Below are 13,851 nucleotides of genomic sequence, written 5' to 3'. Positions count from 1 at the left end.
TATGAATAAATAAAAAATATCCCTTGGCGCAGGGTTATTCTGTTCATATTAATTCACCAGTATTCTGTATATTCCGCCTCTTTTTGTTCCTGTGGTAACTATATGAAGTGAAACAGCGCCAGTGGGACAGACGGAAAGTTCCATCCTAAACTGACCAAGGAGATGGAAAACGTTGGTTAAAGTACTTGCGTGGACAAGAGCAGAGCATGGTGTCAGGATGTATCTCACTCCTCAGGATGCTCCTGCAGGAGCACACGTGATCAGTTAGGTTCCCAAATCCGGCAGGTCAGCTGCTTTCACCCCTAGGGCTTGTCCTCTCCTCTGAACTGCAATTGTACCTGGTAAAGCAGTGCTGTCTTCTTCCAGAAGTGCTCTCTCCTCCCAGTCTCCTAAATCAGGGATAGAGATGGTATTACATGGCAATCATCTACGAGTAAGATATTTCAGTGACTAAGTTACTTTGAGGATTTATTCATAGCTTTTACTGAAATCAGTGGGAAATGCATATCTACATTCCACTGCGAGTCAGCCTTTAGGAGTTTCAATGGGAAAGGAATGTCTGGGCATCATCTGTGTTATTAAATTTTATTTTTGATGCCTCCATAGATTTTATAGTTTTGCAAAAATACGTAGCAAACGTGGAATTTATTGCCTATAGTTCATCCAGGAAATGTGTCATAGTACAAGATGGACTGAACATAAAAGATAGCTGTTTCTGTTTTGCTTTTCAAATGTTAACAAGTATATAGCAATGGTCTGTAAAACTGTTAAATAGATCAATAAATAATTCCAGTGATAGCATATTGAATTTCAATAGGCAGTGAAAACTGGCACGCTGAAAATGCTGAGTTTTGCTTTTCTAATGACTAGGTCTCTGTCACTTTACCATAAATACCCAACTTTAGCACTTATCAGGTCCTTATTCAACAAGTTTCTATTTTTAAAAAATGTAATTTACTGCAATAGTGAATTGTTGATAATATACCTATTCTTTATTTCTTGATGAGTTTGATCCATAAATTGATTAAATAAGTAAAAATGTCTGCAGAGAATTTTTGAGTAAGCCTGTGGAATAGGAGGGGGAAAAGGGCAGAATTTGTTACATTATTGGGGTGTAGAACACAAGGTCCCCTGATGTTTGAGTTATCTGACATGCGTCTGATCCTCAGCTATCCCAGCTTGCCTGGGCAGTAGGATTCATTCAAGGACCTTTGCTGTGGTTATTGAGTTTTGACATGGTAAGGCCCTCACTACTGTAGTGCTGAAAGTTGCGGCACCTGACTCTGCCACTCTGGCATCTCAGAGACCCAAGGTGCAGGATCATGACCTGGAAGGGTCAGGCACTAAACACATGTTCCCAGAAGGGACAGAAGACTTCCAGACCTGAGCTGGGACCTACAGGCAGCTTCCCATGAACCGGTGCCTGAAAAAATAAAGTATTGCAAAACACTGATTTGAAAATAAGTTAACTGAAAATAGTAATAATGAATTGTTGTAAATCAACTTGTGAAACAAAAATACTGAATAGAAGAGATAAAAGAGCAGCATAATTTTATAAATATAATAGAAAGAAGCCTAACACCAAAGTTCTTCTTGAAAGACAGAAACCCCATTAATAGATAGCTGGGCAATTGGCACTAAGTCTTGTACAAGCTTTTGCTCATAGGGTGTGAGAAAACGAGGACCTTTCTGCTGTGCAGGCCAGAACCTTGACAATCACAGCTGTCCAGCTGCAGAGGACTGCTTCTGTAGGGCATGTAGATCTTGATTATCTAATCGTTAATGCCTCATTATCCAAACATTAATACAGCCTGCATTGTTACAAATAAGGCATATGGATGTATTCCCAGGCAGACGAGATCTAAGTGCATTAGTGTGTATTCTTGAAACAGCTAAACCAGTCTGATCTCATTCTGTGGTCAGTCCTATCTGGACTGGTTCGTTCCTCTTTTTCATCTTGATTTTACTTTTCTTGTCATCTCTTCTGACCTAACTTTGGCAAACAGACTTACTTTCTAAAACACTCAATCTTTCTACAATGTACAAACACCTATTAGCGTTACTACATTTTCTCAGGCATACTCTTTCTTCATTTCTGCATTATTATTTATGATGTTTATACAGCACCTAGTCTCACAGAGCTTTGGTCTCCCAGGTGCAGCTGCATGGAGCAGTAACCCTGTAGGATGTATGAAGCAGACAGGTGTAATTTAAGGCCCTGGCCAATGAGAAATTAAAAAAAGAGCCTGAGCAAAAGTAGAAAAAAACACCACTACCATCTGAGTTAGTCAGAATTCACTATTAGATCAGGCACAGGACATGTGGTGAACAGGGAGTGTAGCCGTCACATGTGGTCATACTAAGCATTAAATATATCCTGACAGTGCCAGGAAGCTTAGAGCTCTGTGTGGTACCTAAACAGGCACCAGATGAAGCTTCTGTCAGACAGGGAGTGTTGATTGTGAGCCAAAAGTGGGTCGCAAAATGGGATAATATTTCTACAAACAGATAAATAGAGAAAAAAAAATCATTATGATTTGTTCATTTGGGCATAATGCTCAACAAAGCTCCCATGTTTCATGTGTCTTGTTGCCAGGCTGGAAATTAAAGAGCGCAGCTGTAGCCACCAAAATGCAAAAGTTACAGATATTTCATGCTTTCCTCTCTGCAACTCCCTCAGTAGCTTCTACAGGTAAACAACTTAGCACATGTAATTCTGAGCCTAAAACCTAAATTTTCCTGCGAGGGCTAATTGTCCAGTGGCAATTTTTTACATCTTCCTTCCCTTTCACAAAAAATAAGTGGATTTGAAATGCAATTCCTCTTTGTATCATACTATGTTGTTCCTCATTCCTTCATAACATTGTCTTCTCTGGATAAATAACATGTAGGAAATCTGTATGGCTTATGGAATTTAGTGCCCTTTCTCTGAGTTGGTCTGGTTGTTCTCACTGTGTTTTGTCCCATTCCCTGCCACCCTCCTTTCCCTGAGCCTTCCTGAGTTTTACAATAACACTCCAATGCTTTTGTGACCTGCTAAACATGAACGTTGTTGCATGTGTCTGGGAGTGGTAGTTGACTACCTATATTTTAATCCAAATGCAATAATATTATAAAAGTATTGGGTTCAACTTCTAGATACATATAGTTTTTGGATGTCATCAATGTGTTACTAAAATCGCTTACATCCATTGGGAATTAATTATGTATGTGGAAAGCAGAAAATTCCAGAGGAACTATTCAGTGTTGATAAAAAATATACCAGCCCAATGGCTAATGCAAAAACTTTTGTAATATAACAGCAATAAATTTTCTGCTTGCATGAGAAATGCTGATAAAGCAGAAAGTTTAGTAACTTATGCTGCTGAAAGTTGCTTGATCGCCTATAATCCCACTGCTCCCAGTAAGTGTATTGGGTACTGAATACTTTGAATGAACACTTCCATGTGGAAAATTATGGGTTTTGTCCCTGGCACATATATTTAAACAAGAGTATACACATTCATGGCAGTAATTTTTTCCTGTGAAAGGGCTATGTGATTAGGTCTCAATAATAATAATGGGAGAATTATTGTTTGCTGATTTTCAGATAGATGTTTACACATTATGAAGTATTAATACCTAATTACATGTTTTATCAAATAATTACGTTTTGTTCCATAGCACAAATTTTTATACCATTTGATTTGGCTTCATAGTTCTTCCTCATTTCTGTATATATATATGTTAGAGTAGTCAGCACCAAACCACTCAAATTGGCGTGAAAGTATTACCTCATATGCACATTAAAATGATTTATAAAATGGAATCAGTAAAAAAATCCAAAGTGGGCTGTTTATCACTGAAAAAGATCGTAGTTTCTGACACTTTATTTAGTTTATTTATATACCCTGAGAAAGAGCTTGAACTGAAACTAACTTTTGTTGCCTTCAGTGGATCTGGGCTAGAAGGGACAGATCATGAACCAAATCTTTGATCTTTATTCCAGTTTTGGTGCTAGCTGAAACTGAGAGCTGCTTTGTCAGTTGCTCAGCTCCACATGTTGAAGCCGCAGCAGAAAGCAGAGATTGACCTGGAGACTCCAGGTTTCAGCTCCACTCTGGCCCATTTCTAGAAGCCTTAACCAACGTCTCATAGTTTACTAACATTGCAATTCGTATAAATTTACGTAATCACTGTAGATCTTAAAGGGGTCAAGGGAGGTATGGGATTTTGTTTGTGTTCTTTCTTCTTTTCTCTTTTTTCTTTTTCTCTTTTTTCATTTTTTCTTTTTTCTTTTTTTTTTCTTTTCTCTTTTTTCTTTTTTCTTTTTTCTTTTTTTTTCTTTTTTCTTTTTTCTTTTTTCTTTTTTCTTTTTTCTTTTTTCTTTTTTCTTTTTTCTTTTTTCTTTTTTCTTTTTTCTTTTTTCTTTTTTCTTTTTTCTTTTTTCTTTTTTCTTTTTTCTTTTTTCTTTTTTCTTTTTTCTTTTTTCTTTTTTCTTCTTTCTTTTTTCTTTTTTCTTCTTTCTTTTTTCTTCTTTCTTTTTTCTTCTTTCTTTTTTCTTCTTTCTTCTTTCTTTCTTCTTTCTTCTTTCTTCTTTTTTTTCCTTTTTCTTCTTTTCTTTTCTTTTCTTTTCTTTTCTTTTCTTTTCTTTTCTTTTCTTTTCTTTTCTTTTCTTTTCTTTTCTTTTCTTTTCTTTTCTTTTCTTTTCTTTTCTTTTCTTTTCTTTTCTTTTCTTTTCTTTTCTTTCCTTTCCTTTCCTTTCCTTTCCTTTCCTTTCCTTTCCTTTTTCCTTTTTCCTTTTTCCTTTTTCCTTTTTCCTTTTTCCTTTTTCCTTTTTCCTTTTTCCTTTTTCCTTTTTCCTTTTTCCTTCTTTTTTCTTTTTTCTTTTTTCTTCTTTTTCCTTTTATCTTTTTTCTTCTTTCTTTTGTTTGTTTTTTTTTTTTTTTTTCTGCTCTGTAGGCACTCCTGTTACTGAAAGATATTGACCCTTTAGAGAATAACAGTAAGCATTAATCCAGAATATGTTCAGACTGTTCTCCTCTATTCAAAACCACCCGTAGCTGTATAAAAGTACACCATGATATGTCATGCAACACCATACAGAAATTTCTAAACTTGTGGTGGGACTTAATATTGTGTTTGTAATGTGTTACTGCTGCTTCTGGTGCTGGAGCATGCTTGGCCTGTCACAGCTTTGGGGGTTATTTGCACTGGACTCAGCTGAGCTGTGCAGAGATGCTTGTAGCCTGTGATCAACCCATACCTGGATCAAAGCCTCATCTGATCCTGCTGAAAGGAAAAGTTTCTCTCATATCCCAAATCCTTTCTTTAATGTTGCCTATGTCACATCACAGCCTGGGTGCTGAGCCTTTGCTGATGATCCGTACAAGAAAGATGTTTTCCTTGCATCCACATGGAGTGGTACGGCTTTCCGCTCCTCATTAGAGAAGTGTTACTGATCCCCATCCCACCCTGTATTGCACTCTACCTCAAAGACCATCTTCATTTTGAGGGTTGTCCTATGCAGGGACAGAAGTTGGACTCGATGATCCTCATAGGTCCCTTCCAACCCAGGACATTTTGTGATTCTATGATTCACCCAAGTCAAATCATCTTAGCTACTCTTCCCATCCTAGGTCATACCCGAAAACCACACCAAGGGCAGATCTATCTTTTCCATACTGCGCATTCAGGCATCAGGCTTGTCAAGAGGAGTCTTTTGGTCTTGTCTTCATGGGGGAATTTTATGCAGAACAACACGAAGTCAGGAACTGAGATTTGTGGTGTTTTTGCTGCCTGAACTGCCTGTGCTCCTGCTCTGCAAGCCCTGCTCTGACAAACTTCTCAAGGGGCAAATCCCAAAGGGAAGGATGTTCAGTGGCTGAGAATCCATCACACTTGTTCAGTTTAATATGAGAGAAAAAGGGCCATAGTGTTGGAGCACTGGGGATTGCCAGACACAGAGCTGACCTCAGATCAGTGACAATGCGTGAATCCAACCTGTACCCCATCTGTGGTGGAATTTTGCTTTACCTAAGTGTCTTGTTTATAGTCCTCTTTAGCTCTTTGTTTACCCGCGCCCCCCCCCCCCCCCTTTTTTTTTTGTATGGGTGTGTAGTTATGGCTTAGGTAAGGGAAGGAACAAGTGCCCAGTCCAATCCTGCCTGCTATTTGGATATGTCTCTTGAAGTGACACTACTCATCCCCATAGGATGCCCCAGATAAGTCAGCAGTACTCTGCCATCAGTGGCATTACGAGCTGCACCTCGCCAATGCAGCAAGGGCACGTGTCCTCCCTCACAGATGAAGCGGGCAGTGTGAAAGGCACAATTCGCCATTAACATCTGACTTCACTGCGCCTTCATTTCTGTGTTCAGTTTGAGTTTTTAAGGCATTGCTCCCACATACGAGCACTCTCTCCTACTTTGGGAGTTTTAACAGGCACCTTTCAGTTTTACCAAGAGATGAGGTTTTGAATGGATCCCTTTTGCTCTGTCAAATTTCTGCTGCACCAGTTTGTCCAGGCTGTTGGTTTTATTTGCTTTTAGGCACATTTGCACAGTTTGTTAATGCACTATAAACAGCCTAAATATCAAATTTCACCATCTTCACATTTCACTTATGCACATTTTCACTTCCTCCAAATAAAATTCTGAGAGTCCTTATAATTCAAACTACCCATGTGCATGGCCTCTGTATTTGCTCTTTATTTAGGAACAAGACTGAGGAATTTCAGATCATTTCAAGTGCTGGTTTTGAAATATACTCTTGGTATAATTTTTGGATTATTCCTTTTTAGCACATCTAAACTTTGAATATCAGAACTCCTTCTCCTGTGGATAGGGGTAGTTATTGCCAACCTAATTTCAAATGGACTTTAAAAATTCAATCTTTTTAGCTCTTTAGGTTTGATCGTGCGTGGCTTGTAGGATTATAGCTTCTTAGTTTTAATGTCTATTTTTGAATGCTGGTTTGGGGTCAATGGTTAGAAACTCTCAGTATCATTTTTACTGCTGAAATATCCTTTTGATTTACATGTCTGAAGCGACAAAACCTCTTATTGTTATCATTTTTGAAAAATTGCCAAGATACAGCCAAATCTTTCACTGCTCGCTGCACAGAGCTGGTTCTTGCCTTCGTGTCATGTACTATAGAATTCATTATTGTAATGCCTTGTTTACTTACATTTCTTTCTGGTGATAATAGGCTTTTCAGCCTTCAGCATTCAAGGCCTTTGTCCACAGAGGAAAAGAAAAATCAGGCAAAACATCAAGCTCTTTCATCATGCTTTTCAAATCTGATTTCAAAAGTTTGCTGTTAACTGTTTCAGTGTCACGATAGAGGAACAAAGAGCTTCGCAATAAAAGATCCGGAATCAGAAATACCATTGCAGGGAAACAGCTTTTGTTCATAAAGCTGTTTTGATGCAAAGTGTATCTTCCAAGATGTATATTCCCCTTTCAGTAGTAAGGGCTGCCTACCTTCAAACACATTTTACAGTGTATTCTATTCAATAAAGTCAGAAAGTAACGTGGTAGCACTCATTCTCTTGGCACACTGTCTATGGTCATTAACCTCACAAAGTACCAGATTTGACTTCTGATTTATACCTCTCTAAATACATGAATTTTCTTGTACAGTTCCTTTAAGAATGGCAGGCCAGGCTAATGAGTTTCAAGAAGCTGTTGAAAATTTCTCAACTAATTTTCTTTCATTTTCAACCCAAAATATTGTCTGAAAAATAGCTGACATTCTCAAAGATGCTTTGTTTTATGAAAATTTATTTCACTTTTAAAATAGAAAGTGTTCACTAGAAGTTATTTTTATCTATAAACATATTTCATGTAACCATTAGAACAGTGACAAAAGCTTTCATTACCACCACCAGACCTGCAAGTCAGAAAATGCCTGTGTACTTCTTAATAAGTAGGTTTCTGTTTCTCAGATGATTTTTAAAAGCATTTCAATTTTTTTATAAGTAATTTAACTACTTTTATTGTTTTCAGACTTTCCTATTTAATACCTGTTTCTCAATGCCTTTAAGATTGCTGTACCTTATCTGTTTGGTATCATCAATGTCTGGCTAAGTAGAATGTTTTAAAGACTTCTTTCTTCTGTCAGTGAACACAAGTACACCGTTTCAAAGGACAAGGGAAGGGTAAAACTTCTCTTTCTCTCATTGGACTCATATATTGTCTGAGAAGATCTGCTCATGAATTGAACTCTGCAGATTCTGGGCACTCAACAAGGCAGTGGTTCAACCGGAGCGAACAAGAGAAGCATGTCATAATGAGTTTAAAGACCACGTATGGCAAATTAAAGTTATTAATCTAACATTAATTCCAGAGTTTTCAGACTGTTGAGTGTTTGGCTTTGCAACTGTGAGTTCTTCAGGCCTGGCTCCATCACCTTTAGTGATTTGTTCAGCAACTCCTGTTATGAGATCTTGTGACTTTGCCAAATATGAAGCCGTTAGGCTGAAATTTTCTGTGCTTTGTTTCTGCCCCAGGGTGATACTTTTTGGAGAACCTGGGAATCAGTGTTTCAAATGGCTTTTGCAGAGTTAAGAGAAATTGCTGGCATTTCCAGAGTTAAGACTCAGAAAGAAATTAATTTTTTCTAGGGTTAAAAAACTACTTCAAAAAAAATCTCGATCATGCTCGAATTTATAGCAAAATTCGACTTCTGTTTGAAGTGGCTGGTTTGGTGTCAATGACTTTTTTTCAAGCTTATGAAAATTCACCTGTGTTTTTTTCTTGCCCTGTTTAGACACTGTTCTGACACATCATCAGAAGATTTCATCTAAACTGAGCAGGCTCCATCTTCTCACAGCCCCTGTCTGCCAGTTATACTGTTCTGTGCCCGAACCACCCCCCATGCTCCAGCATGATAACCAAGGCCTGTTAGCTACACACTGCTCAGACTTGTCAGCAATGCTGCAGCTCTCTTGAAAGTATTTTCCCAGTGAGAATATCGGCACTCGGTAGCAGCAACGTGCCACCTCTGAAAGACCTCTTGGTCTATAGCAATTCTGAATCTTCCAGGAGTTTGATGAAGACTGTCAACTCTGAACCTTCCTCTTGAATTTATGGTTAGTTTTGAGTTTGTTTACCTGACACTTCAGCTCTGGCTAGTCACTTTTAAAATACCCAAACTATGCATTTGAGTGCCTATCCTTCCCCATACCATGGAACAGCGCAGTCCATCTGGAAATGTGTAACAGGCCTCAGCAGCATACTGCGAGAATATTTTTACCTTTTCCCATCGCTTATGTAGCATTCGCTGAAGGCTAAATATCATTACTTGAATTTCAACCATAAAAAAGCAGGAACACATTTAAATATGGAATTTGAGTGTTTTAATAAACCGCACGCTTTTGAAAATAGGACAGTCAGGTTCTTATTTTACTGCAGAGATAAACAAACCTTTATGAGTTGAGGTAAAGATTCATAAAACTAAACATTACCCTGTGCTTTATAAGCATCTTATTGATGTATAATAAACTAATTTTATTCATCTTGAAACTTGTAATACTATAAAGAGGAGAATCTGAAATAAAATATGTTTGGAAATGTGTGCTTTAATGAGTCCATGCTGCAAGCACATCCGTCTGTAAAGCTGAACTTTAGCACTCAGGTAATAACTGCCTTGTCAGTTTGGCATCTATCTTCTAGCCGGCACTGTGGCACTAAAATAATTAAGAAATACTAAGTGTCTTGAGATCCTCCATTTGAAATGCTGCATTAGAAGCGGAATTTTCCTACGTTATTTTTACTTGTGGCATTGGCACGTGAAGATAAGTTTCTTTGCCTTTAAGGCTCTCAGAGCCGAGTGAAGTCCCCACATTCTGTGCATTCCTGTGGGTTTTCAGTTGCACTTAATGGGGGAACATATGAAGATGTAAAAAAGCTTTACCCCCAGCCATAAATTCTTCATTCCAATAGGCCACTCCTGCTGCTCCTGCACAGACTGGGAAGTTGGTGAACAACACATGGACAGACTGATATTCCTAGGGGCTTTAGCATGAATCATGTTGGAGAGTTGCTAAGACAGCCAGCAGCTCCCTGAAGGTGGAATATTTGTGCTTTCTTCTTGGAACATGTGCTCATAAGAAACCTTCAACTTATTCTCCAGCTAGAGTGCATTCAAAAACATCCTTCTGAGTGTATTAAGTAGAAACACTTCAGCCTTCATTAGCAGGCCTAGAAGTGAGCAAAGGCATTAAAGAAAATATTGGCGCATGAGTTTTAGATACAATCCTGAGCCTGCAACAAGCAGCTTTCAGAAAGCATTGAAGCAGGATTGAGACTGTGGCTTTCAAAACACCAAATTCATCTGACAAAAAGAGAATGAACGTGCGAAACAAAGGCAGGGAAGTTCCTTGGTGCAAGGATGCTGTATCTCCAGGCTTCAGACCAGCTCACCGGCTGGCTGGGAGAGCCTTGTGGAACACGCAAGCAGAAGTCTACACCTGCCGCTGCTGTTTTTCAGGTTACGTGTGAAATTCTTGACTATAGGGTTTTTTTCCCACGTTTGATTTTGTGATGACAGCAGCCCTCAATTCAACAAAGTGCAACCTTCTGTGGATGTCAATGGGATTTACACACATACGTAAGTGTTTTGTTGAGTTAGGGCCAATGGCACTGATGATATCAGTATGTGAGAACCAGATAGTAGGGATGTAATAGACTCCTGAACAAAACCCCAGAAAGCTAGTATTAAAAACTACAAAATTAGTTGGATGTTTTGTCTTGGCACCCACAGGCAGGAGAAGGCAGATGTATGAGATTTTTAAGTGAGGACTCTGAAGAGGATTTTAATTGCTTTATTATTTTTTATTTTTACTTTTCAGGACTTTTCATGTCCTTGATTCCTTTTTACTCATCTATTTAAAACTAATAACAGTGTTATTTAAAATAATTTTTTTTCTTTACCCCAGAAGATACAAGGCTGTGGAACATAAAACCAAACAATTATTTCTCCCATCAGGAATGATTTTTTTATGAAAAAAGCAGAATGTGAAACTTAAAAGATACAGTTCTTCAAATCTTCAGTCAGAATCAGAAGAAAAGCCCTCAGAAGTGAAGATCCATTATACGGGCAGATCAATCTAAAGTATAAGATCAATGCAGTTGTGTAAAATTTAAGGATTACTGTAGGATCTGGATGTTTCTTTTTCATAGTCTCATGTTTGCTTCTCTTAAAATGAAATGGTATAAAAATGGTTGAATTTCCTTACTTCTATGTAATTAATATATCCCCATTAGAAATTGATTAGCTCTGATAATTCCCTTTGGTGCCATGGCAGACAAACTGAATTCCAATCAGTGTAATAAAAACAGTGAAATATAATATCCTGTTGTTCAAAGTGATGATCAACTAATCAGCAGTAAATTTAATCAGAACATATGAATATCAATCAAACATATTAGTGCTTGTAAAATATAATAACCAGCTCCGTCTGACAAGTTATGTTTATTGAAATAATTGTAGACCATGTGCACATTTAAGTATAAGATTTACACATACATGTGCAAACAGTTTAAACATACAAGAATGTAAAACTTCCATGAATAAAGTAGTTAGCCTTGTAGTAAATGTCCATTGCTTGAACAGCCTATGATTTCTAAAATCTATACAGTGCTTTATTGTTAAGGGATCCAAGAGACTCATAATCAATGCCAGCTTTTCTGCATGTGCTATAAATGTGTCCACACTGCCCATTTCAGACAGAAAAGCTTTAGTCTCTTTCCTCTTGCTGCTGGCCAGTAAGTTGGGAGAAAAATAGACCTAACTGTTACTTTTTCCTTGATTTTTTTTTCGTCACTTAAACAAGACAGAGGAGATAAACTGGGGCCCGTCACCAGTTTAGTGTCTTCCCACCAGTGGGAACTCAACCAGATGTAAGATGTCCTTCTGGAGAAGAGCCTGGCAGGACTTCGGAGCAGGGACCCTGGCTACAATCCAAAGAGCTTCCAGGGCAGTTCTCAAATTTGTATTGGGCTGTCATCAAAATCCAAGCTATTTAATGAAGAGATTGAACTCAGGCATATTGGATACATGGAAATTTATTAATTCCTACTGTGGAAATACAGACTTCACTATTCAGGTCCTGACCTTTAAGATGTGTATATTTGCAGTGTTTAGTTCTGCACTGCACATGTTCATGGTAATGACTGAAGATCTGAAGAAGCATTTTGAAGAGTACTTATTTTATATTAAGAGAAGCATTTTAATTTATCTTCAAATAGACCGCGAGTGTATACCAGATCAGCATAGATCTGTTTGGGGTTAGTCTCCTCAGCTGAATGACTACTTTGTAGTAAATAAGCTACTTAATTGATTTAACCTTTCTCTGTTTGCATATTTCCTGAAGACACTTTATAATTTGCTTGGATTAGTGGAAATTACTCTTTCAATAGGTTCTCTGAGGATCACCTGTAGATTGTCTGCATTTGAAAAACTCACTATTCAAAATTAAAAATGTAAGATCTTTCTGAACACCACTTGCTACATATCATTATTTCTATTCACAAACTAGGAGAGATTTCTGATGAAACTGCTCCAAGCTACAAGTTTAAATCCACTTTGTGAATAGTGTCATTATTCTTCAGCACTCCTGGCTGTGAACTCATCTGCAGGAATATTCAAAGAAAGTAAATAGAAAGAAGACAAACAGCCAAGATGCATTCACTGTTTTACTTGACTGAATATTCTTAGAAAATATTTAGAAGTATTGGCTCTGTTATTAGTTATATAAATATTCATACAAATCTGTCTATCAGATTGCCTCCCTGAAATTACTCAGTTTTTTTTAGGAACTTGGAGAGAAAAGTCTCTTAAAAATATATTTCTGCACATTTTCCAGAAGTATAATAGACTGGATATGGCCTTATAAATTACAGGCTTTCCCATACTCATCCAGTCATGGGGCCAAATCTCGAAGTTAACTTTAATGGGATTTCGGCTCAACGAGGTTGGAGGAAGGGCAGCAGAATTTAGCCTATGATTTATACTGCTTTCAGAAATTGCTCAGTGAAAAAAAAATATAGCAATGGTACTTATGTAGTACAGTTGCATGTAATTTATTTTCTGCATAACCCACATGAAATTTAATAAGATATCAAAAAGTCACATTTTTGACTGAAGTCTTAGAAATTCAAGCTCTAGTGAAAATAACTACTGGCTGCTCAAATGAGTTGATCAAGTAAGGTAAAAAAAGTGGAAAATATCTATTCATTGCAATGTGGTTTATTTGATTATTTTTATTTTTAAATAAGGGAATTGCATTTTACAAAGCACACTAACATATGATAGAAATTAGGAAATGTGCTGTAGCTGTGTTCTCAGTGGGGATGAAAAATGAGAATGCTCTGGCAGTCTAGGGAGATAGGGTTCAAACTCCAGGCCTGGGAGTTATATTAGTCTGCAGGATAAAAAGACTGATTTTCATTAAAGACAGAGGTACCCACTGCCTTAAAAACAACAACCTCCTCCTCCCCACCCCCCCCGCCCCAACAAAACACCCCAAACAACAACAAAACAAACAAATGAAAAACACCACCCCCCAAACAAACAACTGACCAACCCCAAAACAAAAACAACAAACCAACAAATTTTGTGGAATTAGGACCTTCCTTTTTAGTATGTCATTACTGCGAACAATTATTATTAAAAACAAAACACTTTTAAAGCTATCAGTTTTGGTAATTTTTACATAAATTTCTATACATACTTACATGTGTTTGACTAATGATCACATACCAAGATAAGGTGGCAGTCAAACCCTGATGTTCTCATTTCAAACTGTTTTGTGGCAAATAAATGCAATTTAGTGAATAATAGCGTTTATGGACTTACTGAGGTAAA

At 37.5% G+C, this 13,851-nt stretch overlaps 1 protein-coding gene across 1 annotated transcript in view; it reads right to left on the bottom strand.

Moving 5' to 3' along the window:
* Nucleotides 1-218: 218 nt before the first annotated feature.
* The window catches only part of LDB2 (LIM domain binding 2), a 249,774-nt gene continuing 236,141 nt past the window's right edge, over nt 219-13,851 (bottom strand). The window contains exon 8 of the mRNA XM_082050731.1: nt 219-389. Within this exon, the coding sequence (XP_081906857.1) occupies nt 303-389 (87 nt within the window). The 3' untranslated portion in view covers nt 219-302. The remainder of the gene's footprint in view (nt 390-13,851) is intronic.

Source organism: Streptopelia decaocto (genome assembly GCF_964273445.1).
Source record: "Streptopelia decaocto genome assembly, chromosome: 4".
Lineage (NCBI taxonomy): Eukaryota > Metazoa > Chordata > Aves > Columbiformes > Columbidae > Streptopelia > Streptopelia decaocto.
Note: the sequence above shows the minus strand (reverse complement) of the source record. Positions and strands in the feature narration are given on the sequence as shown.